The 26616-nt window shown below is 41.9% G+C and overlaps 1 protein-coding gene across 1 annotated transcript in view; it reads left to right on the top strand.

Moving 5' to 3' along the window:
* The first annotated feature begins 2252 nt into the window (after nucleotides 1-2252).
* The window catches only part of LOC310994914 (ras-specific guanine nucleotide-releasing factor RalGPS1), a 99789-nt gene continuing 75425 nt past the window's right edge, over nucleotides 2253-26616 (top strand). The window contains exons 1-7 of the mRNA XM_083983819.1: nucleotides 2253-2385; nucleotides 6369-6473; nucleotides 9053-9103; nucleotides 14232-14315; nucleotides 16555-16644; nucleotides 19333-19425; nucleotides 24288-24414. Of these exons, the coding sequence (XP_083839945.1) occupies nucleotides 2329-2385; nucleotides 6369-6473; nucleotides 9053-9103; nucleotides 14232-14315; nucleotides 16555-16644; nucleotides 19333-19425; nucleotides 24288-24414 (607 nt within the window). The 5' untranslated portion in view covers nucleotides 2253-2328. The remainder of the gene's footprint in view (nucleotides 2386-6368; nucleotides 6474-9052; nucleotides 9104-14231; nucleotides 14316-16554; nucleotides 16645-19332; nucleotides 19426-24287; nucleotides 24415-26616) is intronic.

Here is a 26616-nt window from a genome sequence, read left to right on the forward strand (position 1 = left end):
ATTACATTGTGTTAGGAAAAAAAGAAAATGGAAAAAATAGAAGGTAGATTAAAAAATAATAATAATAAAAAGATGAGGCCACCCCTGTGTTGTTGATGGTGAAAGTGAAGTAGACAGAGGAACAGAGGTGTGGTCTCTGCTCTCCTCCATTACACTGCTGCTCTAACCGGGCAGAGTGACGGACAGTGAGGGGTGAAGCTAATTTCGGTGCCCCACCAGAATGTCTGTCTTCGTCTGACAGGGGCGTGACAGATGGAGGGCCAGAGGGGGCCACATATACGTCATTATAATTTCAGCAACTACCTCATGTGTGTTCTTTATGCTGAGCTAATGGTTGTTGCAGTACAGCGTGTAGTGAACAGTGATGGGAATAACGGCCTTATAAAATAAGCGTTAGGACGGTGCTACTTTTTTCAAAAAAATTACTGTTTCTCCCGTTATAACGCTGTTACCATTACTGACAATAATACTTGCCATTACTTGCTTTTACTTGACTCAAGAAGTCCCGTCACAAAATAATACACCCGTTAAAGTGTAAGTTATATACACTTTTTTTTCAGTCCATCAACTCGTAGGAAACAAGCTGTTTATCTTTATCTAACCAACTCACTTGGTTAGTTCCCGATAAGGTAAATGAGGTGGGGGGGGGGGGGGGTTGAGTCCAAGTAATTTGACATATTTGAGCATTTTATAAGAAAGTAACGCAATAGCTACTTTTCCTGGTAATTATTTACTTTTATAATGTACCATAATTCAGTTACTAACTAAGTTACTTTTTCTTTCTTTTCTTTTTCCTTCATTTGTTCGAGAGGGACGGTGTACATTAATGAACATTTTAAAAAGATAAAATGTAAATACACCCAATTATAGCCAATAAGCTAATTTCCGTTGGCAGTCCCCCTGCCAGTTGGAGCATGGCAATGAGACCTATAATAAAGGTAGCAAATTACATTAAGACAAATAGCACAATATTTACATCAGTAACATTATACAATTTTGATGAAAGTACATAGTTAGTAATGACCTTTTAAGAGGAACATGCCCAACACTGGTAGTGTAACATGTCGAGACAAAGCAGGACACGACAGTAATAACCATAATATCTGCTGATGCGGAATAATTCAAACATGCTGAACTGACAGCTTCTGTTGAAGGATACAGAAAACATGAGACAGCTGTTTTTTACAGGCTGGCTGATGGTACACACTGTGGCTAACTGATCATGTATGTGTAAAGTCAGTGGAGTCCTGCTTCGAGACCTCCTGCTGTAACGGTCGAGGGCATAGACGAAGAAAAAAAAAACCAATGGACACAAATCAATTCCGAGCACGAGGAGCTGCAGCATTGTGAGCCACTGATGTGAGTCAGTAAATGACACAAACTCTGCTGTACGCGAGCGAGGGAGCGGGGTTTCCAGATGCATGTGTGACTGTGTGGTTGTGACACTGCTCTTATCATGTCTGACTCCTCTGGTTCTGCTTGCATATGTGACTCCTTGTGCACCATGTGTGCAGATTTCCATCATGATAAACAAACAGACACGTTGCCTCCTCTTCTCATTCTGTCAATGTCTTTCTCTGTGGATCCTCACCACTAAACACTGACTCATGCTACATAACAGTTTTCATATCTAGGCCTCATAGTTCTGAACATATTATCTTGTCAAGAAGCCAGGCTGATACTGCTGCTGATACTGAGTCTGTTTTCTGTGTAAAACTGCAGGGTTGGCCCAGGGGTGAAGGGTCTGTCCACAGTACTACCTCTTTACTTCAAAACGGCAGTTTAAAGGTCCATATAGTTGATACAGTAAATGTTCCTGTCTTCTTTCATTTCATAAGGAGGTCTAGGTTCTATACTGTATAAATACTGTAGAAGTGCCACCAAGTGTCAGTTCACAGAGAAATACTCACAGTTTGTATTCAGAAAATCAGCTGTCAGGACTTTTGTGACTTTGTGATGTCATAGCAATGCAGGCACCACCCTTAGCCAAGCTCCTGCAGTAGATAACCCTGAAAACAGGCAGCCATTCACCAACAGCCATAGCCAGTTGCATAGTTTTTTCAGGGTGTCCACCTCTCTGGGCCATTCCCATGAACTCCATTTCCCAGAACCACCTTGGAACTTGTACAAATCATGAACCATTTACTATCACCATACATGTTCAACACAAAAAAAATGTTTTTATGACTTCAAAGTGAAGAAATTGGACATGTAATGTGTTTGAGAGGTTGAAGACTGTGTCCTCTGTCCTCAGGTATGGATGAGAGGTTATGTGTGCCCCTCAGCTAAAGGCTCTGACCTGTGCGTCCCACCAGTCCCTCTGTGAGCATGTATCGCAGGAACGGGCTCTCGGATGGCACCAGCATCAACTCGGTCACCTCAGAGGTAAGAGGAAGCTCCATCCTGACACCCAGTAAAACTGATTTGATATGTTTATTTATATGTAATTTATCATCAGTGTAGGTATATATTATGTGCGAAGGCTGAATCTGACGAATATGATGATTGTGTACACCAGAGGTTTTGAAGCTTCTCCAGTCAGTGATCAATGATAGTTATCAATTCATAGATGCTTCATAACAAACAGGAAGTCGATCTCATTACATGTTATTCTACAAAATGTGAACAAACATGTTAGGGTAAAAAAACAAAAAACACTGGGCTCAAGTTGAGGTCACAGTTTAACTCACTGTGTCCATGACAACACAGAGTGTTTCCTGTTTATCGTTTGTATCTGCTATCAGAAGAGTTGCTAAAGTCCAGAGGTCCATGTGAGTCTGTCCCCAACACAGGGGAAGCTGTAAGAATAAGGAGTGTTAATTCATAAATAGATAGAGAAATTTTATAATTATTATTTCTTATTATGAATCTTGCTTCCTGCTTTTTATTTATTATCGTTTTTTTTTATTTCAAATGCTTGTAATGTCATCCTTTGTGATGAACAGTGATTGAATGGGAAGGGTGGGATGAATGTGTGGCCAGCCAATCAAAATCCTGCAGTTATTATTTAACAAATAATTGGAATAATGTTATATCAAGATATTAGTTTTTTCCCTCTTTTGTCAGATATTGGACAAAAATACACATACATTAGAATCACACTTGATTCAAACAGTTTATATAGAACAAGAATTAGATTTGTAATTCTTGATAATTCAAGGTGTTTAGTTGAAGAAAACAAAACTCTTGTATATAAACTACATTAATATTAAGTAATTGAATTATCTCTAGACATAGTTAAAGCAGAAGTGAGTGATATATTTGTGTTAATATAAGTCTTAAATAGTTATATCTTCCGACAGCAATCACTTACATAGAGTGTTTGGACTGAAACACGGGTCTCTCAGTCCCTCTGCTCTGCTCTGAGCCGAAGAGAAAACATTTATCGTATCCTACAGTTTTTATCCAATGAGGAGAGAGAACGGCATGCAGGGCTGTGTGTGCAGCCAAGGAACGCCGTGAATGTGGTGACGTAGCGACGAGGACTGTTATGGTGCGTTCAAGAAAACTCGTATTTTTCCGACCGTGAAGTGGTACCAGTTCGATCTGGTACGAGTTCACCGGTCGGAAGTTACGAGTGGCCGTTATAGTGACTTTCACCGGTAAAACAGGTCGGAAAAACACGAGTGGGTTGCCTGGAACGCTACAAAGTCGTAAGTTGTGACTTGAAGCTGTAATTTACGATTTCAAAAGCCGGCCTGGAACGCAGCATTAGCGAAAACGACCGGATCACTCACTTCTGCTTTAATTTGATATTAATCTCCTTTCAGGTAAAAACTGTAACAGTTGATTATGATGTAATTAGTGATACATGAATGAATGAATGGAGTTTCAATGTAAATGACAGGGAGAGCGATGAGACAGAGACCTCATCAGTTTGACTCAGTCTGTTTTGAAACAGTTTATGACCTGGAGTTGGTCTCTGATGCATTTTGACCTGATGACCATGTCTGCTGATGGAGATATTTAAGGCCTATCCAATAATATTCATATTATGGTCATCCGACCTGTGGTTGGACAGTGGTTGTTAGGGTAGGAAAGCAGCAGATTTTCCACTTGCGCATCATCTGTTTCCAAAACATCTAGAAAAGACCTGATGACTTGTTCACGTGTCGTCTTCCCCGTCCATTGTTCTCATTTTTCCAAGCAATATTAAAATAAAAAAAATAAAAAAAACTTTCCATTTGTTGATTAGAATGTCAGAGCTGAGCCTCAGTAACTGGGAAGGATAAAACGTCCACATACAGATCAGGCTAAATAAACAGGCTCGGGGGAACATCAGAATACTTAAACTGTATTATCATAATTTGAAATGGGTAATATGCCCGGAATAAAGCATCTGGTTTTACTTGGTGAAAGCACTGATTCAGTATAATAATCCAGAGAATCACATTATGAAGGTCTTTTCTATTTTCTATAAGTGTGAACTGATGGATGAATCCATAATGAAAATGCTGGTCACATTCACATCTTCACGTTTTGGCTCACACTGTATGAGTGATGACTCCTCCAGTCTTATGGCTTTAATGCAAACTGAGGATATCTCATTTGCTGGCAAATCAGCTGGTTCATCAAGTTAATATAACAATCCAGGTGCTGCGGACACTGACAGCTGTTTATTAAAGCTAATATATACAGTGCTTTGCAAAAGTATGCATACCCCTTGAAGTTTTCCACATTCTGTCACGTTACAACCGCAAACTGAAATGTATTTTATTGGGATTTTATGTGATAGACCAACACAAAGTAGTCCATAATTGGTGCATAATTGTGAAGTGGATGGTATGTGGTGTTCTTAGATTTTTTACAAATCAAAGACCAAAATTGAACTTTTTGGCCTCCATGTAAAATGCTATGTGTAACACACCATCTCCACCGTGTAATGGTGGTGGCAGCATCAGGCTGTGGGGAGGCTTTTCTTCAACAGGGACAGGGAAGCTGCTCAGAGTTGATGGAAGATGGATGGAGCTAAATAGGTACAGGACAATCCTGGAGGAAAAGCTGTTAGAGGCAGAAAAAGACTTGAGACTGGGACGGAAGTTCAGCTTCCAGCAGGACAACCACCCTAAACACACAGCCAGAGCTACAATGGACTAGTTACATCAAAGCAGATCAAATTGTTAGAACGGCACAGTCAAAGTCCAGACCTGAATCCTACTGAGAATCTGTGGCAAAACTTGAAAACTGCTGGTCACAGACGCTCTCCATCCAATCTGACTCAACTGGAGCTATTCTGCAAAGAAGAATGGGCAGAAATGTCCCCAAAAGACTTCAGCTGTAAATGTGCCAAGCTGGTAGAGACATAGGCCTACCCCAAAAGACTTGCAGGTGGTTCAACACAGTTTTGCCTCAGGTGGGCTGAATACATCTGCACGCCACACTTTTCAGATTTGTATTTGTAAAAAATCTTGAACACCATCTGTCAATTCCTTCCACTTCACAATTATGCTCTACTTTATGTTGGTCTATCACACAAAATCCCAATAAAATACATTTGAGTTTGTGGTTGGAACGTGACAAAATGTGGAAAAGTTGTATGAATACTTTTGCAAGCCACTGTACATTATAATACCGTAGTAAAATTTCACTCACTCACCTGTAAAGCAGAATCTTCCTCATGCTCTGTGACTGCATATTCTGAGGTGACACTCCACAGATTGCAAACTATGATGGTGCCCACCTGACCTGTCATTCTACATACCTTAAAGCCTTAATAAGATGTAAACAGTTGTCATAAGGGAGAAAATTAGCTGTAGAGACCAAGAAAGAAAATAGTTTTAAACCAGGAAATAGTGTTAGTAATAGTAGCAGTCTCTGCATTTGCCTCTAAAACAACTCCGTCTCGTAATGTTCCGTTATTATCTCATAGCGTGGTGAATGTGCAGGTCACAACTTGTCCACCAGAGCGTTTTGGAGTTGTTGGATTGTGTATTTGATGAGTTTGATGAGGGAAACCAAGAAATCCCATTAGCCTCCGTAGCGTAGCTTTGAGCAGCTCACGGCTCTGCTCCGCCATTCTAAAAACAGCTTGCACCGACAATTAAAGGTAACAAACCTACTCCTAAAACAATAGGGATTATGGCAGTGGGCCAATTTGCCAAAATGTTGAACTATCCCTTTAAGTATGTACTGAGGGACTGTCTGTCCAACAGTCCACCACCGTTGTTGCATCAGTAAGGCCTTGGCAGTGTGAGGGTAAAAAGATATTTTGTTATTCTGATGCAGAATGAATAATATATTTGATACAATGAGGTCAACTAGTCCAAGACAGTCCACGACAGTCGTTCTGCTCTTGTCCCATGACAGCAGGTGACACAGGTATGGAGCTGTCGCCATGACACTTGTTTGTGTGTGTGTTTGTGTTTCAGGCCAGCAGCAGCTCTGACTCTCTGGATGGACCCTGCGTGGACTACGCCAAGAGCTACGATGCGGTTGTCTTCGATGTGCTGAAGGTGACCCCCGAGGAGTTTGCTGTGAGTACACCTCAGTGATGGATCAGAGCTCAGCTCAGAGATCCAGATGCACTACGCCAAAGCTGTTCCTCACTTTCAGGAGGCGCTGCGGGTTGGCACGGTGATGAAGTGCCTTGGTGCTGGGAGCTCAGAGATATTAACAGCTGCTCTTCTGGTTTTGGCTCATTCACCACACAGCTGCAGCAAAAAAACAGAGCTGATGGTCCAGCGTCCACAAGCAGGAAGTTTAGGTTTACTGCAGAGAGGCTTCTGGCTCTCACTCCACTCTTGAACTACAGTCGTCCCAGTGCTGATACAAGAATCTGAGATGCTCCTGAAATACAGGATCAGGTGTTGGCGAGGACACAAAACTATGACCCAATCTGATACCTCATCATTCATCAATGATGAGGTATCAGGTTAAAGTTGTACTCCCAGAGAGAACAGCAGTTTTCCCTTCCCAGAAATCAATTATTTGTTTCTGTTTAAATGTGTGATGTAGACACTGGTGGCTACTGTGTTGGAGCACAGAACACAGAGGACAGTCAACAGTGTAACATTAGTTGTTAGGAAAAACACCAGGAATTTGAAGCCTCTGCTGCGCAGTGTTTTGGATACAGGGACGAGGAAATGTTTCCAGCAGGCACCTGTTCTCCACTGTTCTCAACTGTCCTCACCTGTTCTCCACTGTTCTCAACTGTTCTCCACTGTACTCAACTGTTCTCCACTGTTCTCATCTGTTCTCCACTGTTCTCAACTGTTCTCACCTGTTCTCACCTGTTCTCAACTGTTCTCAACTGTTCTCCACTGTTCTCCACTGTTCTCAGCTGTTCTCAACTGTTCTCACCTGTTCTCACCTGTTCTCAACTGTTCTCCACTGTTCTCAGCTGTTCTCCACTGTTCTCAGCTGTTCTCAACTGTTCTCCACTGTTCTCCACTGTACTCATCTGTTCTCCACTGTTCTTACCTGTTCTCCACTGTTCTCAACTGTTCTCACCTGTTCTAACCTGTTTTCCACTGTAATCACCTGTTCTCACCTCTTTTTTTTAAACCTTTATTTAACCAGGTAAAACCCGTTTAGATCATGATCTAATTTTCAAGGGCGACCTGGTCAGGAAGGCAGCAGCACACGTCATCAGCAAATATCCATAATACATTTCAATCAATAGGCCACAATTAAATATAAGTTAAAACAAAGTGCAAGGAGCAAGGGAATCGTGGTGGCAGAAATGGTTAAAAGCAAAGGAACCGTTCAGTTGATTTTTGCTGTCGGTCCTTTAAAGCAGATATCAGCTTCACGGCCGTTTCGGCTAATGCTGCGTTCAAGGCAGGCTTTTGAAACCGTAAGTTACAGCTTCAAGTCACAACTACGACTTGGTAGCGTTCCAGGTAACCCGTAGCTCGTGTTTTTACCATCCTGTTGTCTGTGAAAGTTCCCTATAACGGCCACTCGTAACTTCCGACCCGTGAACTCGTACCAGATCGAACTGGTATGACTTCACAGGAAGGAAAAACACAAAGTACGAGTTTCTTTGAACGCACCATGAGTTAGCAGCCCCCGCCCTTGTCAGGCATCAATTGGTCCTCGTGCTACGTCACCACATTCACGCGCATCCCTTGGCTGCACACACAGCCCTTCATGCCGTTCTCTCTCCTCATTGGATAACACTTGTATCCCACAAGGAAAATTTTCTCCTCGGGTTACAGCAGAGCAGAGTGACGGAGAGACTCGTGTTTAGGCTGAAATACTTCATGTAAGTGATTGCTGACGGAAAATAGGACTATTTAGGACTTATATTAACAAAAACATTCCACTGATATCTGCTTTAAGAAACAACGGAAAACATTAAAAGATACGAGTTCAGACATTTTCGGTTCGGCCTGAAGATTGTTCCATGTAGATGTGGCGGCAAAACTGAGCGCTTTTTTCCCCAGTTCAGTCCGAGCTCGTGGAATATTCAAGCAGTAAATATCTCTGGACCATAAGGCATACCGGTTTTCTGCTCCTTGGAGGAGTGAACATCAATAAGAAGGAGCCAAACCGAGGAGAGCCTTATAGATCATAAGCAACCAGTGAGTTTCTCTCCAAGTGCTCAGAGATGGCCAACCAGACTCGGCATAGAGCTGACAGTGATGTGTGAGGCGACCACAGCCAGTGAAAAACCTCAGTGCACTGTGATATACTGTTCAGTGTCCATACTGTTCTCCATTGTTTTCCACTGTACTCACCTGTTCTCTGCTGTGGCCCAAAAAGACGTTTCTCGCTTTCTCTGTTTTAGATGTTTAGATGTGATTATTTATTCATCACAGTTATTTATTTTAGTTCCCAAAGCTCAAATAGTTGAGAGCTGACTGAACTGTAATATACGTAGATCAGAGCCTGTGTTAATTTATAGATACAGTCTCAGCCAATCATATCACTGATCTGATGTCTCTCAAAGAGCTGGACCAGGTTTGAAGCAGGACAACGACAGCCTAACAAATGGGAAGATGTTTCTCCAAGAAATCCTACTGAAGCTCATATGATCTCATCACTTTGATGTTACTTCAGTCATAATCCGTCTTTGTTGACTTGTTGAATATCTGTCTCGTTGTTCCAGAGCCAAATCACCCTGATGGATGCTCCAGTCTTCAGAGCCATACAGCCAGAGGTAAGAGAGTCATGTCGTCAGGTGCTTGGCCTCTTATTAGGAAATTCAAGCTGCAGTGTTGTTAACCCTTCCAACCACTACTGGAGGGCTGCTTGTAATCTCTCAGTACTTATGTTTAAAGTGTGTGTCGAAACCTGTAAGTACCTACACACACACACACACTCACATTATGATCCCAGTGCCCTTTCTGTTTCCAATATTTGTCCTGCAGCCGTGATGATCTTCACAGCTGTTGCCTCTGAGCTGAACCCAGACTGGTTGTAGTGGTCCGACCTCCACTTTACCCTCAGTTAGTCAAGGAAATTTCCCTCACGCCACGTAGGGCTCAACACAGACTGTCTGCGGACATGGTGGAGACATTAGAGACTGATAATTGGAAATTAAATAAAGACGACATCCTCACAAGCACATGGTGTAGAGCTCAGTTCAGGCCAACGTGGTGTCCCACGTTCTTTAATTTTTCCAAACATCTATAATCACAGCAGCAGGGCCATAAATGGAATATATCTCATTGTGTTTTTAAGAATGGTTCTGTCTGTGAGTGTGCATCCCAGCCCAGTGCAAACTACCCAATGACAAAAGCCCTTTATACAACAAAATTATTTTGTTATTATTAATATTACAACTATCCGCATTAGGGTTGACCTGATGGATGATGACATTGTTGAGGTCCATCAGCTGACATGAAGACTGACAGCAATAGAAGTAAAACACACCAACTAGTTTGTATCTGTCATCAAACTCCACAGTAACATTATGTAGTGAATAGCTGTGTTATTTATGTATTGCAGTAGGTGATTTAATAGATCTAAATGACTCGTAATCATTAAATTTAAGGAGTCTGGTTATATTCAAATTTATCAAATTAATGTTTACAAGCTGCAGATAGTAATCCTGTATACAGATGTTCATGCAAGCTCACATCTGGGGCTGGAGCCAGGAGTCATATCTCTGCATCTTAAGGCTCAGAGACGTTGCGTGATATATATCTTGGTTATTTCCATGAAATGAACTAAATGTTCAGCCGTAAGTCAAAGCCACATGTGAGGTGTCACCGGCAGTTTTATGAAAACAGACTGTTGTTAAAATACCAAAGACGAGGTTTCCCTTCCTTTTGGAAAAAACAGGCCAGGAGTTAAGCCTGTGCATATTCTCATTTGTCCAGGTCATAGTATCTCAAAGGAATTTAAAATTCCTTTGAGAGGCCTGGAGTTGCACATAGACACCGATGGAGTGGACGTAGAGGGAGAGTGGGCGGGGCTGTGCACTGAGCTTTATGGAGGAAATTCAGTATTATACTGTATCAGTGGCACTGTTCAGACCGGTGTTGATGTCACACATTCAGGACACTCTGATCACCTAGATCACTGTCACCTGACCTCATGTGTCCACATTGTCTTAGCAGTGTGAACACAAATGTGGCCTGATCACATTGAAGGACCAACTACACTACTGACGTCCTCTGACACTGTCTCATTAGTCTCAAAACAGATTTATTATGAACTCAAAATATTTGAAGGTCACTTTCTGTCCCTCTCTGTCTCACACATACACATCAGTACAAGCACACTGACAACACACCCGTCTGTGAATTGGATAAAACAACACTTGCCTGTTTATTTGCATATGAAGTGAGGAGGTAACATCGAATCATAAGTGGTTAAAGCAGAAGTAAGCGATCCGGTCGTTTTGGCTAATGCTGCGTTCCAGGCAGGCTTTTGAAACCGTAAATTACAGCTTCATGTCACAACTTACGACTTTGTAGCGTTCCAGGCAACCCACTCGTGTTTTTCCGACCTGTTTTACCTGTGAAAGTCACTATAACGGCCACTCGTAACTTCCGACCCGTGAACTCGTACCAGATTGAACTGGTATGACTTCACAGGTCGGAAAAACACAAGTTACGAGTTGCCTTGAACGCACCATAACAGTCCTCGTCCCTACGTCACCACATTCAGGCGCATCCCTTGGCTGCACACACAGCCCTGCATGCTGTTCTCTCTCCTCATTGGATAAAAACTGTAGGATACGAGAAAAGTTTTCTCCTGGGCTCAGAGCAGAGTGACTGAGAGACCCGTGTTTCGGTCCAAACACTCTATGTAAGTGATTGCTGTCGGAAGATATAACTATTTAAGACTTATATTAACACAAATATATCACTTACTTCTGCTTTAACCAAGACACACATGGAAATTATTTATAAAATAAATTATTATTTTTCTCATCATGACGGATCATTTCTCCTCGTGCTTAAAGGGATACTTCACCCACAATCGATAATTCACCAATTTTCTACTCACCGTCATGCCAGGGAAGGGTTTGGAGAACTTTCAGAGTCATCGAAACGCTTTTGGAGTTCCAGGGGGGGTCCGGCTTGCAACGGATTTTCATATAATGGCGGTGGATTGTGCTCATTTTTGAATCATCCAAAACACACACTATAAAACATCCAGATACCTCCATACTGCTCGTCGAGATTTGCTGCGAGATCCGTGCTTACATCATACAAGTTACAACCAATGGTTTACAACGACGAACAAACATCTTGCCATTGGGAGCTACTACTACAACAAGGCTAAAAACAGAGATCAAATTATTTTTTTCCGAACAACTTTTTCATGTGGCAGCTTCAGGACACTTGGGTCAGTACAGACGAGCAGTATGGAGGTATTTGGATGTTTCATAGTGTGTGTTTTGGATGATTAATAAGTGAACTCTACCCGCTGCCGAAAGTTCTCCAAACCCTTCCTTGGCATGACGGTGAGCAGAAAATTGGTGAATTATCGATTTTGGGTGAAGTATCCCTTTTAATAAACTGTATAACATCTTATATAAGACTGAGAGAAGTGGAGGCAGTGTTGATCTCAGGTGAGACAGACGCCTCCGCTGTAGAACACCTGCAGGGAAACCCCACAGCAGAATAGTGGCGCCTGAATTAATCATGAAGTACAGTGACTAACGAGAAGAGCAGCTCTGCTGATTCAGCGTGGATATTGGATAACAAATGCAGATGCTTCACGAAGGCTGATGGTTTCTACACAACCGCCATCAAAACACCTTGAAATTGTAACTTTAATCTCCAAACAGTCTGCCAGTCGCAATGTCACTTTTAATCACACATCCTGCTGGGAACCTGATTGTAATCTGGTACTGGTCCAAATGGAAGTAATCTTGTTTGAAATGGAATCTGGATTTCTGGGGGTTTTCCTGTCCTTGTTAATGGCCTTAACTCAAGGTCGTCAAACACTGGATGCAGTCTGCGGAAGAATGAAATAATTATCGTAACTTAGATTTGGACAAAAGTAAAAGGGAAAAGTATTTTCCATTGGTGAATGAACTGCTGTTTTTATTCAGCCAAGACTAGTTTATCTCTCTGGGAGAAAACCAGTATCACACAAGACCACATTAAGACCAGATCCACTCCCATGGCAACTGTTTCCTTCCCTTTTTAGCCATGCTATAGCTCCATGATTATGAATGGCAACGCTTCAATCAGACAACAAGTTTTGCCTAAGATTTTCCAAAGCCAGATGGTGGCCAGAACATAATCAAAGTCTAAATTTAAGAAAACTGACTAACAGTAATGCAACTTTGCAAGAACAAATAAACTTACCGGTAGTCTAGAAATGAGTCATTAATGAGTCATGAAATGAAATGAACTCTGTGTTAGTATTCTTTTCCATATTCTGAATAATGAATGTTGAATGTTTAAGGCTGTAGGTAGGTACACTATTGTAATTGTGTACACAGTGTACAGAGAGCCAGCTCTCTTTAAACTAGCCAGCTGGAGGAAAACATCACGAACAAAAAGTCTAAAGAGGAAAGTTGGTCATTCGAATAGATGGATAGATAGAAAGAAAGATAGATAGATAGATGCTGTGTTGAGTGCTATGTTGAGTGTGAGGGAAATAATTGATGTTTAATATATTCAGATTCTAGTGATGATAACAAATGTTAACACCCTAATCTAAGACAGTGAAAGTGGTAAACACTGCATCTGCTTCACTGCAGCATTTCAGCATGAGCATGTCAGAATAATGTAAGACTTTAGAGAGTTGGACTAGTTGTTCCTCTTTCCTCTTATGCATTATTAATTAGACTGTCATATTTAGAACAATATACATTATATCTTTAGATTTTCTTTTCTTTTTCTAAATCTATATTCTCTTTATACTGTTCCCCTAATTAAACTAATTAATGATTTATTAATTGTAGTACTATTTCTATTATGACCATGCATGCTGTGCTGTTCTGGGGCTTGATATTTAACATAATGCATACCTGGAAGGGTAACACTTAATAAATATACACTATTAAGCATTAGTTAAGCATTAACAAATACTGAATTCATTTATAATGCATGGATACTTATTAGTATGAGACTCAGACTCAGACTTCGACTTTCTTTATTTGTCATTGCACTTAAAAACACGAAAGTGATTTAACGGCAACAAAATGTCGTTGCTACGGGCCTCCGGACAACACAGAAATAAATAAGCAGTATTAAATAGATCTATATAAAAATACAAAAATAAATAAATCTGTAAAATTTGTAATGTAGTTATACATTTAGTGCTTATCAGTGATGAGTAAAACATTTTTAATTTATAAACTACAGTACACTAATGAGTATTCATGTGTTATAAATGATGAATTCAGTATTTATTAGTGTGTACTTATTATAAAGTGTTACCCTTGGGAGTTGTGAAACTGAAATGTACATGATGCTGGAATGAATGTGATATGGACTGAATGTGATATGGATTGGGCAGCTGCAAACTGAATTGCAATTGCCTCTAGGATAAATTAATTTGTACTGAATTGAATTGAAGTACTGACTGTTATAACCTACAATTTGTGGTTGCTTTATATCAGCTTGTTTTCCTTTCATCCATGAGACTGAGGCTTTGTTCTCTCTGGTGGCTCATCACCAGAATCTCCTGCCTCCCGCCCACACAGACAGTCAACTGCTCTTGTTATTCACAACCACATTCTAAATTGAAGCTCCAGTCCAGAGAGGTGTTATTGTCTCATCCTCTGTTAACCTGTGTTCTCAGCCGTCACACTCTTCACACCGCTGTTACACTTCCCTCACATCTGTCTGTTCATGTCCTCCTCTGATTGGCAGGAGCTGGCCAGCTGCGGATGGAACGGGAAAGAGAAACACAGTTTGGCTCCGAACGTGGTGGCGTTCACACGGAGATTCAACCAGGTGTGTGTCACGTGTTTCTTTTTTTTTACAGCAGCGTATTTCATCAACAGTGTTTCATCATTTAATCTAACACCAAAGAGACATGGTGTTGGGCTTCAGAGCTGTTCAACACGCAGCTAAAAGATGAGTGTTAGACTTCCTGCCAGCAGGTGGATACATATCCCACTCCTCCACTGTGATGTGTGTGTGTGCCAAACACAGTCACCGCAACAACTTTCTACTGTGTCTATGTGTTGATGGAGGGTTTGTAGCTTGTGTCTCTCCAGATGATCAAAAAAATATGAATTAATGCAAGTTTACTGTACTGCTGTTACTACAGTAACTACTGTTACAGTGATGTTGTTAGCATTAGCAGCTGTTCATCATCACCCCCACTTAACATCTGTCTCCAGAGGTGGAAACAAACACCCACATTAACTCTTGTCTCTATCAAGCTACCAATCATACATCTGTGTCCAGAGCTCAGCTTCCATTTGCTTAGAATTCACAGGGCCGTTGCTAGGAATTCTGGGCCCCCTGAAAGAATACTAAAGTGGGCCCCTGACTTTTCCACTTTTTTTTTCTTAGACTACGTGTGTATTATCATTTTTTATTTAGCCTACTTTGTTTTGATGCTAATGCAGCATTACTATGAGTATTAGTCAGGGTCTTGTGCAGAATAAATCAGTTATACAAAGATTAGACTACTGGGGTTTTCTGTGGGCCCTACTGGGCGCTGGGCCCCTAGAATTGTCATCACCTTTCTCCCCTATACAACGGCCCTGCTTAGTTGCAGTAAACATTTAAAACAAGACAGTCCGTGATAGTCTGTGTCTTTCATTCCCTGTTTTATTTTGAAGTTCCTTATCTTCTCCTCTTCCTGTGTGTCTCACCTGTGTGTTATTGCTCGACCTGCGTCTCGTTTCTTCCTCTTGTATTTTTTTTTTTACCTTGTTGATCGTGTATGTTGTGCATGTGCTCTTTGTTCTGTGTTCCTGCCTTTTTGATTTTTCCGTGAGTTAGGCGAATTATTTTTTGTTGCACCTTATTAGTTTCGATGCCGTGTCTGCAGTTGGGTCCTGTTCCCCTGGAAAACCTGACCAGACTTTTCTTATTTATTTGCAGAAGCACAGTGGATCAGTGTATCTGGTTCCCACACTGTTTCAAAACATTGGAAAATGTTTAATATCTGTGTCCTGAATTTACTGCAAGAGCGGAGAGAATGTGTTAGGTATCACATTACATTAAAGGCATAGTTCAACATTTTGGCAAATTGGCCCATTGTCATAATCCCTATAGTTTTAGGAGTAGGTTCGTTACCTTTAATTATCGGTGCAAGCTGTTTTTAGAACAGCGGAGCAGAGCTCTGAATGTTAAAGGGATAGTTCACCCAAAATTCAAATTTCACTCATTATCTACTCACCCTCATGTCGACTAAGAGCTGTGAGAATTTCCTCCGTTCCTTCTCTGAGTTACGGGGGGGGGGGGGTCCGTGCAGCAGTTTTTGTCCATACAATGGTTGTCAATGGATACCAACTTTCTTCGTCCAAAAAGACACACCAAAAAACATCCAAATACGTCCATACTGCTCATCTGTAATGTCCCTCTTGTATTGAAGCCCCGACATGAGAAATTGTTCCAAAAAAAATTTAATAAGTCTATATTTTAAACTTGTTTGTAGCGGAAGCTCCCAGTGTCTCGGTTCACTACTCTTCCTGTGAGATTTGCACTGACCGGCGGAACAATTTCTCATGTCGGGGCTTCAATACAAGAGGGACATTACAGACGAGCAGTATGGAGGTATTTGGATGTTTTTTGGTGTGTCTTTTTGGACGAAGAAAGTTGGTATCCATTGACAACCATTATATGGACAAATACTGCTGCACGGACCCCCCCATAACTCAGAGAAGGCACGGAGGACTCTGAAAATTCTCACAGCTCTTAGTCGACATGAGGGTGAGTAGATAATGAGTGAAATTTGAATTTTCGGTGAACTATCGCTTTAATTACGTCTATTTTGTTTTAAATTACGTGAATTCATAATATTATCCTCAGGTCCACTGTGACACACAGCAGGATGTAGATGTCAGGAGAACTCTGCCTTTTCTGCTTTACTCATGAACGTCCTGTTTTTTTACTCTGCCACCAACAAGTCTCACAAGTCAGAACCTGATTCGAGCTCAGCTCAGGGCTAAACTAGCAGAGCGATCACTGCATCTAGATTCATGTGTCTTTTTACTGTGTGTATGTGCTGTTTCAGGTGAGCTTCTGGCTGGTGAGGGAAATCTTAACGGCCCATACGCTGAAGATTCGTGCAGAGATACTGGGCCATTTCGTTAAAATCGCAAAGGTGAGTTCATATTTTTAAATAGAGACAATTCTTTGTACCAATATGAGAGATATTTATCTGCTACCAAGTTAAAGTCAGTCAATAAATAACTATATGAGAGAACAAAATGAATGAATTGACCTGCTTTAGATCAGAAATTACATTTTCATAGATTATTTAAATTAAGATGGAAGAAGCTGTGAATTTGCACTTTAAACACTGATTATAATATTAGTTTGTTGAACACGCTCAATAAATAATCTACAGTCTATAATGGTTTTCTGGATCCAGTTTTCATTTCAACAATTGATGAAATAATGTTAATGTGGATGTGAGCTGAAACGGACAAACCCTCATATTAATCTCTTTTATTGCTGCAGCTGAACTAGCTCATTGTGTGTGTGACCCTAACCCTCTGCCTAACCCATCAGACATAGATGTGTGTTCAGTAGATAAAGCCAGTTGCTCAACGGTCAGTGTTTTACTGTAGATCTGCAGTTTGTGGGTCACGGTCAGTTACTTGTAAAACAGTTTGAACACTGAGTCGCCTCGTGCGTGTGTGAAGAATCCAGCAGCTTCCATCAGGTACTTTATGACACTGCAGGAGAAGTGATGGAGAAAGCAGACGCAGCTGATGGCAGGGACACGATGCTGTTCCCCCCTCTTGTGATCCTATCAGGGAACAGTAGCAGGAGGGAGTTTTTTTTCCCTGGGCGTGTGGGCTGGAAAGGAAACATGCACGCATCACATAACGTTCTTGGCAAAGATACAGACTCCTGAAAGTGAAGCTTTATGTATCTGATGTAACTGTTCAGACCCAGAGTGTGTGCTCATATAGAACTACTCTGCAGTTATGGATTGCAAATGACATCAGACACAAACTGGGAGTCGCTCTGTTAGCTTCTCTTTCACTCCCTGTGCTCGTATATATTTAATGTATTCAGACGGCACAGTGAGATACAGGAAAGTCAGGGAGACGGAGGCAGGTTGCACTCAACCCATGGCTGCTATGTTTAGGGTTAAAGGGATACTTCACCCAAAATCGATAATTCACCAATTTTCTACTCTCCGTCATACCAAGGAAGGGTTTGGAGAACTTTCAAAGTCATCAAAACGCTTTTGGAGTTCCAGGGGGGGTCCGACTGGCAACGGATTTTCATATAATGGCGGTGGATATTCTTCTGTGTTTACATCATACATCCAATGGTTTACACCGACAAATGAACATCTCACAGCAAATCTTGCACATGCGCACAAACATCAACAGAGCCACTGCGAGCTACTGCTACAACAAGGATAAAAACAGATCAAATTAATTTTTCTGAACAACTTTTTCGTGTCACAGCTTCAGGACACTTGGGTCAGTACGGACGAGCAGTATGGAGGTATTTGGATGTTTCATAGTGTGTGTTTTGGACGATTCAAAAGTGAGTTCTATCCACTGCCATTATATGAAAATCCGTTGCCAGCCGGACCGCCCCTGGAACTCCAAAAGCGTTTTGAGTTCTCCAAACCCTTCCCTGGCATGACGGTGAGTAGAAAATTGGTGAAGTATCGATTTTGGGTGAAGTATCCCTTTAAGTCCATGTGGCACACACTCTATCAGGTGACCCACTGAGGCCTCCCCCATATTTTAATACATATTTCCACCACTGATCAGCAGAGTGTGGAGCCTCAGTCTACTGGGCTGCTCTGGTTTCCTGGATCAGGATCAGGAGCTGCTGAGAAGAGGAGGAGCACTTCCAGTACATTGAGCCTCACTTCGATTACAGCAAATAAACTACTTTCATTCCATGATTCATTATTACTAAAGGAGGCTGAGGAAGAACTGAACATTAGACCGAATAGGAGAGAGAGTCATTAGTAACAAGACTTTGTACAAATGGCTGTAATCAATTCTACATACCCCCCCCCCCCCCCCCCCCCCCTCTCTCTATGACTGTAATAAAGACAAAATGCTTGGAAAAATACCCTGTAATTGAAAGAAAGATGTGTCTCTTTTAACTTTCCCTCTGAGCGATCATTTTGCCATAAATCCAGCTAAAGTCATAGCAGAAGATGATGTAAGCTTCGTAAAACGACATCACAAAATCTGCATTTGCCCACAGCTGGTCCAGACACGGACTAGGGTTTTCAGATTGTCTGGTTGTATTTCTCTTGTCGGATAACATAACAAGTTTGAAACGGTGACTTCATCGCCGTGACGTTGCCTGAGTGACAACATCACCAAACACATCGCTTTAGGCCAAAGACTAAGCTGGGATTTCAGCTGGATTTATTGCTTTACAGATCGTAGGATAGCAGAGATGGTGTCAAAACATTGTGTAGTCGTGTGTTCATGGTGAAAAGAAACATGTCACCCAGCGCTACAGCGTGACCACCTGATGTGTGTTTCTTGGTTTTCGGACAACCGTGGAGGAGGAAACGAATCATAGAATCTGTCTAAACACAGTCTCTGTTCAGTTTAATAGAAAACAACACATGTTATACCTTAAAGATTTCTATTTACCTTCTTATACTTTAAAACTGTGATACTATCCAAACCCAGAGAGAGACGCAACAAGGGTTTCTGGGTTCATGGTAGACGTGTTAACCTCTAATCCATGGGACACCTCACCTGTTGTTTCCAACAATAATTGTGCTATTTTGTACCACAGGTTTTGATTGTACTCAGCATCTTATTTACAACATCTCTGTGTCTGTTCCCAGAAACTGCTGGAGTTGAACAACCTCCACTCCCTGGTGTCGGTGGTGTCTGCTCTGCAGAGCGCTCCCATCTTCAGACTCAGCAAAACCTGGGCGGTAAGACATTAGTCTCATACACTGCTTCAAGCAAAAACAATAAAGTGTCATTACTCGCTCCTTTTTTAAAACGAGTGGGAGTCAGCTCCAAGCAGCCAATCATGAAGAACCATACTTTTTTACATTTACATTCTCACATTTTCTACAGTCTCGCTTTATTTCCCCCTGGGGAGTCAGAACCATTAATGTAACATGATTACTACATAACATAAATGACAGTCCGGAGCCTGTGAAAACACATACCCTGACTCTGGGAAATGTAGTTCATTAAAGTCCATCAGGAATCGGAGGGACTCACAGACTTTTATACTTTATTAAACTATGTACAGAGATGAACTGTTCTGCAAGGCAAACCAGCCAAACGCAGCAAATAAAATTGAACCAAGTTGTTTACCGACAGACCTCATGTGCACATTAAGTTCATGGTGAATCATCACTGAACACTGACACAGCTGGAAGAGGAATCAACATTTTCCTCACGCTCTCAGAGTCCATTAAATGTGGTTTGTCAAACTTCCAGGCTTCACTTCATGTCGTATGAGGGTGTTCAGAGGAGCGTCCTCTGCTCCTATTGGCCCGTTGGTGTCTTGTTTGACAGTTGAGTCGATTGTGTCATAATTACCGTTTAAATTTGTGAGTTATGGCCAAACATCTCTTTGGTGAGGTCATGGTGACCGTTGACCTCCAAAATTTAATCAGTTCAACCTTGAAATACAAGTGAATGTTTGTGCCAAAGTTGAAGTTCTTTGTAGGTGTAGGAGATATCACATGACAGGTCACATGACACAGAGGCATAAAAACAGCGTTGGGGAAATTGCCGACCGCTCCCACCTGCTCTACCTGACACACAAGTGAATTGTCGGTGCAGTGTTTTCAACAGTGGCGAGAAAAAGTCAGCGAAAAGTGAAACGTGACCTTTTAAACACAGACTCGCAACCAAATATTAAATTATTTGTTCTGTGAATCACTTCTTGTGTCAAACTTTCCAGCCAGCCAGACAAATGTGTTGTGTATCATGTTATATAATATTAAAAATGATGGATTTCACGGTTGAGTTTATTACGACGTCTTGCTGGACAGATCCTGAGCTTTATGAGTCTCAGATGTTGGTGGACCTTTTTACTCCGCGGTCATCGACCACCCTTCACAGAAAATGGAGACAACACATGGAGCACCTCCGTCGTCAAAAAAAAGAAGTGATTTTCGCCACCACAAACGCACCAGTCTCTCCGCGTTTATGAGCACTAACGTGTGGCCGCCCGCCGCCTTTTGTCCAAACGCGGTGTTGGAGTGATTGGTTCCACTCGAGACAGCTGAATCTCCTCCAGGCCGTTAAAGCTCAGACGGACCGGGCCTGGCTCTTTAATGTCTGAACATGAATTCTGACTTGATTGTGCTGGACGTGAGACCGTGAAGAGTGGATGCATTAGGGCCAAGACACATGGAGAAACACTCTGTATGTGAACAGCAGGGCTTCTGTTGATGGGCCTTTATGAGCAGCTCAGAGAGGACGTTATTGTTCAGGGACGTTACACATGTTCTCGGTGCAGAGGTGAACGCAGCGTCAACTGAGGAAACACTTAAATGTGTCATTTTCCTCACTTTTCAGCAGCTCGATCCAATCGCTAAATTGTTTCAGGACTCTTAATATTGTTCGGCTTTGATTATCGATGTGAAATCCATTAAAGATGTAACAGGTTTGTTCCAACAGAGACTGTAACCATCATCAATCTCAGTTTATTCTGCCAGGGGTTTTCTGGATCAAACAAATCTCTCACAGTCCAGTATGACGTCTATGAATTGTTAGTTGTGTCTTTCAAACTCTCCAGAGCCTCAAAATAATAGTTTATGATTTGACGAGACAAAAAAACGGCAGAAAATCTTTCCTTCTCGGAAGCAAATACAAAACGCCGTTTGACATTTTAGCTTAAAATGAGTTGCTGATTAAACCATTATCCATTAATTCACCGACCTGTTGTTTCAGCGCTGATTATAATGTTGTGGTTGTGACTCACTGAGCTAAGGCTAATGACTGTTTGTGTGTGTAACATATGCGACTAATCAGGCTATGTAGTTAGCAGAGGCAGGTTTTAGCCTGAAGGACATGATGGTGAATGGGAGACTGAGGGAGACAAGGCAGCAGGACCAGGACGTCCTCTCTACAGGGGACTCTTCTTGCTTTTCTTTTCTGAACTCAGCTAATCAATCCAGTGTCATTCTATCAGCTCCACTGTCTGCTGTTAGAGGAGTTCAGTACAAAGCAAAGTTTTCAAAGTGAACTGAATCACTGTTGCCACTGACCAGGTCAGAGGCCGAGCTCCGCCTCCTGGTGAATAGGGCTGTGAATGGGTTTGATTACCCAAACCCATTCATTTTACTTCTGATTCACAAGGTTCTGATGCATCCTGATTGAATTCATTATGGATTCTAACTCTGGAGCACTCTGGTGGCTCAGCCCATGGAGGCATAGTCCTTACTGCAGCAGCCTGGGCTCAAATCTGAGTCTCTCTCCCATGTCTCATACTGTCCCATTATAATAAAGGCATTAAAAGCCGTTAATATACTGTATCTTTAAAAAACAAAGCAGCAGTTTTTCTTTGATATGAATGAGATTATCATTGAACTAAAGTTGTAAATTTCACCTCTTAAAGGGACAACGAGGAGTTTCTCCATCGGCAGAACGAAAAATTCCGCGACAATAAAAAAGTCTCATATTAATGTGGATAAATCTACGTTACCCACACTTGTTAATGGGCCCATTTTCGATAAATATATCGTTTTGTCTCTATCGTTATTTTGTTATTATTAGTGGTGGCGGAGATGCTGGGCGAGCCGAACAGCGTTTCCTTACTTTCGGTTTCATGGCGAGTCATGAGAATAACGCCGCCAAATCGCCTTTTATGGTCGGAACTACGACGGTATGTGATCGTCTTTGAACCTCTGACTTTAATTATTGATGAATGAAAACAAGAGTCTGTCTTGCGCCGGTCAAAGGATTTCACGGTGCACACGGAGGCTCATAAATGTAGTGTGAAAACACTTCGCTTTTCCAAAACTCCTCGTTGTCCTTAAATGCTTTAATAACAATTAAACACTCAAATAAGTATAATTTGATACATCACTCAGCAATTATGACAACATTTCACAGAAATAGTTACTGTAATATCTTAAATGACTCTGGGTGAACAGGAATCTGATCTAGGACTAGTGTGAATGGCCTAAAGGCACATATGAGACATATTACCATCACAAGGCAGTGATTTTAGATTCTAGAGACCAACAGTTTAGATGCACATTAAAAAACATGTGTGCCAGACGTGTGTTGTTCCCTGGCAACAGATAAACACCACTTCTTCCTGCGCATCCTGTTTTTGCTTTTGCTCTTGTCTTTAAAGGGATATTTCAACATTTTGGCAAATTCGCCTATCGCTATAATCCCTATAGTCTTAGGAGTAGGTTCATTACCTTTAATTGTCGGTGCAAGCTGTTTTTAGATCGGTCGGACAGAAACATGTGCTCTGCACGGTGCGCGGCATTTTCGCAAATACACAATCCAGCAACTCCAAAACGCTCTCGTGGACGAGTTGTGACCTGCACATTCACCACGCTATGAGATAATAACGGAACAAGACAGAGACAGAGACAGAGTTGTTTTCGATGCAAATGTGTAGCCGGAACTACATTTCAGACACGGCTGCTCTGCAGAGTGACTTCAAATCTGCAAGTAGTTCAGAGTATTTGCTTCATGTGTCGTAATGTTACAAAATGATATGTTATTATATCATAGTGTGGTGAATGTGCAGGTCAATTTTGGAGTTGTTGGATTGTGTATTTAGTTCGATGAGGGAAATTTGGAAATACCATGAGCCTCTGTTGCGTTAGCTGAGCAGCTCACGTCTCTGCCCCGCCAATCTCAAAAGAGCTTGCACCGACAATTAAACGTAATAAACCTACTCCTAAAACTATAGGGATTATGGCAATAGGTGAATTTGCCAAAATGTTGAAATATCCTTTAAATCCAGTCGTGCTACCTTAAGACCTGTCAGTTGGTGGAACTGCGTCTGCCATGTGTTTCTCATTTGAGCAGATCTTGTTGTGCAAGAAAGATGTTTACAAAACTAATGAGGTGTCGACCTCACATGTCCACAGAAGACTCCAAAGGGTCACATTAAAACGATCCAGTCAAAGATCCAAGATATTATTCAAATAAAGGTTTCCAATCATATCAGTCTATCAATTCTTTTCAACCCAGCCCTACTGACTGACAGTTAAAGTTCATGCTGCTTTCCTTTCTTATTAAAACTTATTATAAGATTTTATTTGTTGTGACATTTGTTTTAGTAGCTTCAGATTGCGGGAACACACTTCTGATCAACCCACAGGCATCTTGTCATTTTTTTTTTTGCATTTTGATGAAACCAACAACACAAAAAAACCCTCTCCAAGTCACTCACTGTATGCCGGAGCAAAAGTATTGGGTCACATATTGGCAACAAATAACAACGGGCCTTTTCCAAATTTGTCCTAACCACTCAGCATGATGCACACCAAGCCTCCCCAAGCTCACTGTACATGAGCTGTGCCTAATGAGCTGGCTGCCGCAGAGCACAGCAGACCAGAGGAAAAACCACGGAGGATGTGTCTGTTGAGGAATTATTGTTGAGTATAATCCTCAGTGAATAAGGCTCTTGGTTCAACGGTCTCTGATTTTTAACAGTGTTGTAGTGAGTGTTGGAACTTATCACTCTGCAGTTTGGCTCGGGGTAGAGGTTTGATCGATGCAACATCTGCGAGGTTGCCATAATTCCCATTCAGGTAAAAAGGCCGCAGTCCAAACATATGGTTCTTCTTCTGTGTTGCAGCTGATCAGTCGCAAGGACAAGGCCACGTTTGAGAAGCTGAACTATCTGACGTCCAAGGAGGAGAACTACACCCGCATGAGAGAATACATCCGCTCCCTGAAGATGGTGCCTTGTATTCCTTATCTCGGTGAGTACTACTTGAACTTCACGGTCTGCTTCAGTGTGTCCCAGTACGGATGCTGCGCTTTTTTATTATTTTTCAATCCTTGCAGAAATTTTGTACGTTTTTTATCAAAGCACAAAGCCGTCAAACAGAACACGGTCTCAAAGCACAGGTGGAGTGCAGTTGGAAAGATTTGCACTTTTCTACACGATGTTGCAGTTGTTCTTCTACAGATCGATGATGACCTCCTTCAGGTTTCAGCTTGATCAAGTTGAAGTGTTGAGCTGCATGCTCCATGTTGTTGATCATGGTATTGGATCGTAAAGCCTGTATGATGAAATATTCAAATTGTCTTACCATGTTGCATCTGTTGGACCATCTGACTCAGAGCTCCACCCTGGTCCTGGTTGGCTCTCATCTCATGTACTGCAGTGGTCTTCTGGTGAGCTGCCCCAGTGAAACCCAGAATGCAACAGCCTGTCTCTGGGGCTCAGTTTGCCTGAAAGGTTGCATGTCGCTCTGCTACTCATCGACCTGCACTGTCCACCCATGGTCACCTGACTCAACTTCTACTCTTTGATGTTGCCTTCAGCGAGACTTCAGGTTCTCCACCCATCTACTTGAACTCCATTATCCAACCTCATGCTTCTTCTCAGGCGCTGTGTTCCTCCAGTGACTCTGGTCTGTCATCACCATCCTTGTACTGTACACTAGGGATGGGCATTTCGAATAATTTTCTAACCGAGTATCCTAACCTTGTCGTAACCGGGTAACCGAATACTGTAATAAAAAATAAAATGACGTCATGTCTGACGGACAGAGCGCAGCCGGTGCATAAATGCGCTCTGTCCGTCAGACAGTCACATTACTGACACACAGCGTCGTCAGACTAAATATCAGGTGGATAATAAGAGTAGAGACTGGAGTTTAAGATGCACATATGGGGCAGATGTGCATCTTTATGCCGGGGAATAAAGGCGCTGCATGCGCTCTGAGCGCTGAGCGCAGCGCATCTATGCTGCGGCTGCCTCGGAGGAGAAAACTTTTTTTTCTTTTTTTGAAATCATTAGCGGTGCTTTTATTAGTCCACACTACATGTTGGTGCCTTCGGTCCTCTCTGCCTCGCATCGTTTCAGGAATTAACTGGGAAGGTTTCAGAATGTTTGTGAACTGAAAGCCTATTTTCTAACAGACTTGATGACACCTGTCGTCTCCCTCCTGACAGCTTACGCCGAGGGAACTACCACAGATTATTGTAAAAGGTTTGAAAGTCCAAGGCTCGATCCAAAAAATCATGTTGCTTGATCTGAAACTGTTTAACACTACAAAAAGCCGAACCATGGCATGATAATGTAGTTTGATCCGACACTAGACTGCGCTCTAACGTGCCGTTTTTTTAATCCTTGGTTAACCGGATAATACATTCATAACCGGATAGCAGATTGCCTACTCAGGTACCCGGGTACTCGGGTAACCGTGCACATCCCTACTGTACACAGGACAGTCTCAGTCCAGATCGTTCCTCTGTGTGGTTCCCTGATGGTGGAACAAGTCACCAAAGTATCAAAGGAGGACGTCACTGTTTATCTTCAGAATCTGTTGAAGACTTCACCTTCACATGACTAACAAGCTTTTACAGTATTCTTTCACTGTACTTCTTCACCCCATCTTCTTCACTTGCGTATTAAGCATCTGATAGATGAGTAAATGCAAATATCACATTTATAATAACATAACTCACTCATTTTTAAGCAACTTTATTTTCTCACAGGGCTCACAGGCAGCTCTATGGAAACTTGTCTCGATCCTCAGAAACCAGAGTCGGACATGACCTGGCCAGGAGAAAGTAGACGCAACAAAAGCCTGATTTCCAGCCAGATTAGTCTTTGTAGTGTAAAAACCTCAACAAAAACTAACATTTTTTTCACAAGTTGTTGAGGTTTAGCCCTTTTATCACTACCGTTTGCTGTTGAGCTAAGCTGAAACCTAACACCGCTTTTAACATGTAATCCTCGCCCTGTTGGCGTTTGCTGCCATATTATTTTCATTATTGCCACGCACTGAGTCTTGGGATTGGTTCGGATACAAAGGATCCTTTGTTGCCTCGGCTGCATTTGAAGGAGCCTTTGAAATAGGACAGTCTAATCTCACCGCTGTGATCCAGCCTGTGTTCAGATGCAGCCTCTGAAGTGGGATGCAGCTGTGATGACCTGTCTGACCACACTG

The sequence above is a fragment of the Trachurus trachurus genome, assembly GCF_905171665.1.
Source record: "Trachurus trachurus genome assembly, chromosome: 12".
NCBI classification, from domain to species: Eukaryota; Metazoa; Chordata; class Actinopteri; order Carangiformes; family Carangidae; genus Trachurus; species Trachurus trachurus.